Here is a 3,574-nt window from a genome sequence, read left to right on the forward strand (position 1 = left end):
CTAGTTATGCAATGTTACATCTATATATGTGTTAGATTTGTTGATGTAATCTAGTTTCAGTCTCTATTGTAGTTCATCTCATGTTCAAGTTGTTTAAATCTTACTATGTTGTTTTACTTTATATTTTGGTTTTTGCTATTTCAATGAATTTGTGCATACTATTTCCTTTAATTATATTATGTTGTCTTCTTATATTTTTTATATATCTTTCAATTAGTTAATTTTTTAATATTCAATGTATATCAATGCAATGGTTTCACTTATTCCTGCAACATAGATAATATTTTTCAATATACGCGACAATACTCAGATTCGTACGCGATGATGTTCATGATCGTACATATGCACGAGTTTTTTTTCTCACTAATTTGTCTATACAAAGGTAAATATAACAATCAATTGGGTTGAAAAACTCTATTTGTCGCTCTAAGATCAATCACATGATGGTACAAAATTTTCAAAGAAGATGAATCACCAAAATGATGGTAAAGCAAAGACAATCAAAAGATTATAGTCAAATGTAAAATAGTAACAATAAGAAAATTTGACAATCACTCTTGTTACAGAAACCTCATCAAATTTAATAAACACTTAAAAAACAACCAAAACTTATTTCAAAAGATAAAAAATTGAAAACCAAAAAAAATTTAGATTCTCTTGTTGCCCCTTCTATTGTTAAAAACTATTATGTTTTAGAGAAAGCAAACAATAGTGTACCAATCCATTTAACAAAGCAACTATATATCAAACTTCAGTAGATGTTAAGGCTTTGTTCCTAATAAACTGGAGAAGTCCCACTGTTCTGTCATTAGGAAGGGATGCCTCTTTTACCACACTGATCTCAACAACTGCCATCAGCCAAGAAAATAACATAGGAAATTTCTCTGCCTCTATGAATTTTACACCAACAACTTCTTCTTGAGCCTTGTAAGTGCCAAATAGTGAAATAAAGACAAAATCTAAAACTCCTGAGTTGATTTTGTCAGCACTAGGATTCTGTCCTTCAAAGTAGTTCTTCATTCCATCTTCAAGTAAACTCAGTTTCTCATACAATTCACTAATGGCTTTTTGTTGAGCTTCTCCATCAGTTTTAACTACTAAAAGCACATTCTCAAGTACCTATAATTGGTAGAAGAAAAAATCACAATCTTTAAATCAACAAAGGCATTTAGTTTAGTATCTTTTCCCCCTTTACTATTTTGTCATACAGTTTGATATTGTAATCTCAAAGGACAGAGATCAAATCTCGTACGAGACAGTTCTCAAATGGTCATTAGTGTTACCATTATTTTTTTTGTAAATTTATTTTTTGTCATGTAATCTAAGTTACTCATATATAACATAAGCCTTTATCTTATACATGTTTATAATAAGGTATTTATAATCTATAAAAAAAGATAAAATAAAATTAAACTGTTTTCATAAATTATCTTTACAATCTTACAAGTGTTTATGCCAATACATCACATCAAATAAACAAATCAATTCATAAATACAATCTCAGCTCAAAACAATAAATTCATCATTGATGTTAAGCAAGTTTGTAATTAAACTTACAGATAACCAATACCACATCATTTCTGAGGTGTCAATTTAGTGCAGAGAATTAGAAAGCGGAACTTCAAGGGACATAGTTCAAATTTCGTTTGAGCTAATTATAAATGACTAATAGTGTGACAATTTTTCTTAAATGAATTAATGTCATAGTTATTATTAACAATTTTCTCTTCTCTAATTTAAAAAAAAAAATTACAAATACGGCATGAAATTATTATTTTTCAACAAAAATGCATTAGACAACAATTACAAATACAAAATGAAAGTTGTTGCGGCCTATATTACTACTAGTAATTACCTTTTCCTCAATGAATTTGCACCAGAATCGTGCTTGAGCTCTTTTATAGGGATCATTAGGCATCAACTTAGGACCATCTTTCCATGTTTCATCAATATACTCAAGGATCACCAATGACTCAACAATGGCCTTTTCATTATGAACAAGTACAGGAACCTTCTTGTAGACAGGATTGTACTTAAGGAGTGAATCACTTTTGTTTGCTAAATCTTCTTCCACATACTCGTAAGATATACCCTTGAGTTTAAGGGCCATTTCCACCCTCTTCACGAAAGGGCTAGCCCACATTCCATGTAGGATCACTTTGTTTTGCTCTGCCATCACTCTAGATTTTGTTTTCTTCTAGTGTCCAATGTATACAGGGACTTATTCTTGGCCAAAGGGTTGGTTTATAAAGATTATAATATGTCAAATTAAGAAAAACTTAAAATGTTTTATATTATCATCTAATCATAAATAATCATTTATATGACTTAAATATATTTAAAATAAAATATTGCTTAGCTCTAGGTCGAATTTTAAATTATCAAAACTTGTTTATCACAAAAATCATAATATGAAGACCGATAAAATTTAAATTAATAAACATATTACCTTTTATAGAAATAATAAATATTAATGATTAAAATATCTCTCATTAAATATATTTTTGAACAAACACTTGTTTAATTAATTAATCAAATAGAGTATTTAAAAAAGTTACTATCAAAATTATCAAATATAGTAGTAATATAATATCAATTGATTATATTCAATAAATGATTTTAACAAAGCTTTTATGATGAAATTAGGTTGGGTTCTAGTTAATAACCCTGATGCATAATGGGTTGCGGTTTTGAGAAGTAAATATGGTTGGGGTTGAATGGGTTCCCTATAGTGAAAGACATGACAAATTCTTTAGAGTTGTAGAAAGGTATAGCTCGAACTTGGGAGACGACTCTGGAGGGGGTCGTTGGCTCATCCCAAATGGTAAGTGTGCCTTATTCTTTCTTCATGTTTGGTTTCCTTCTAGCACAGTTATTGGACATCATTTGACGTAACATGTGGATGAAGATATGCATGTTCAATTTGTTGCTCCATTTATTCTTCTTGGTGGATCATGGAAGAAGGAGCGTATTACCTTTTTAGTTATGGGGTGTCTTGCTAATGAGATCATGGGAGTCCATCCTCCCAATCCTTCTTAAACTGATGTAATTTTTATTTGGATTGCGACCCCTAATGGGAGCTTCTCTATTAAAACAACGTACAATTTATTACAAAATTATCCTCTTTAACAAAGTGATCCTATGTGGAAGCAAATTTGGTGTTGGGATGGTCACACAAGGGAAAGACACTTTATGTGGAAGATTTCAAGTAATGGTTTGCCTACAAATGAGTTTTGATTGCATAGGGTATTACCAAATCAATGATGTGCCCGTTGTGTGGAGCCCATATGAAAACAACCCTTCATGCTCTTAAGAGATTGTTTCCATTTTCATGAAGTTTGGAAAAATGTTCAATTTGATGGGAAATTCAACAACAAATATAATAACAACTCTAACAGAGCAATATGCAGCGGATAATCAATTTCTCAAACTTGCAAGAATCTGTGAGGAGCAATCAACAAATAATCACAGCAACTAAAATCACCAATCACAAATGACACAATATGAGTACAAGAGAGTTTCTAATATGGCACAAATTCGTGCTCAGTAACCAGCCAAAAACAGCAAGGTAACC

At 30.6% G+C, this 3,574-nt stretch overlaps 1 protein-coding gene across 1 annotated transcript; it reads right to left on the minus strand.

The window, feature by feature from the left end:
• Nucleotides 1–744: 744 nt before the first annotated feature.
• Nucleotides 745–2,176, minus strand: LOC101506093 (glutathione S-transferase U9). Its single transcript, XM_004499402.3, has 2 exons — nucleotides 1,856–2,176; nucleotides 745–1,119 (listed from the first exon to the last, which is right to left on the minus strand). The coding sequence occupies exons 1-2, from the start codon at nucleotides 2,174–2,176 to the stop codon at nucleotides 745–747; spliced, it is 696 nt and encodes a 231-aa protein (XP_004499459.1).
• Nucleotides 2,177–3,574: the final 1,398 nt, after the last annotated feature.

Source organism: Cicer arietinum, chromosome 5 (assembly GCF_000331145.2).
Source record: "Cicer arietinum cultivar CDC Frontier isolate Library 1 chromosome 5, Cicar.CDCFrontier_v2.0, whole genome shotgun sequence".
NCBI classification, from domain to species: Eukaryota; Viridiplantae; Streptophyta; class Magnoliopsida; order Fabales; family Fabaceae; genus Cicer; species Cicer arietinum.

What these genes read in the sequence shown, in the direction of transcription:
- LOC101506093 (XM_004499402.3), bottom strand. Translation starts at nt 2,176, where the DNA reads ATGGCAGAGCAAAACAAAGTGATCCTACATGGAATGTGGGCTAGCCCT. An exon ending in GCAAATTCATTGAGGAAAAG is followed by an intron (nt 1,120 to 1,855) that starts GTAATTACTAGT and finishes TACCAATTATAG; the next exon opens with GTACTTGAGAATGTGCTTTT.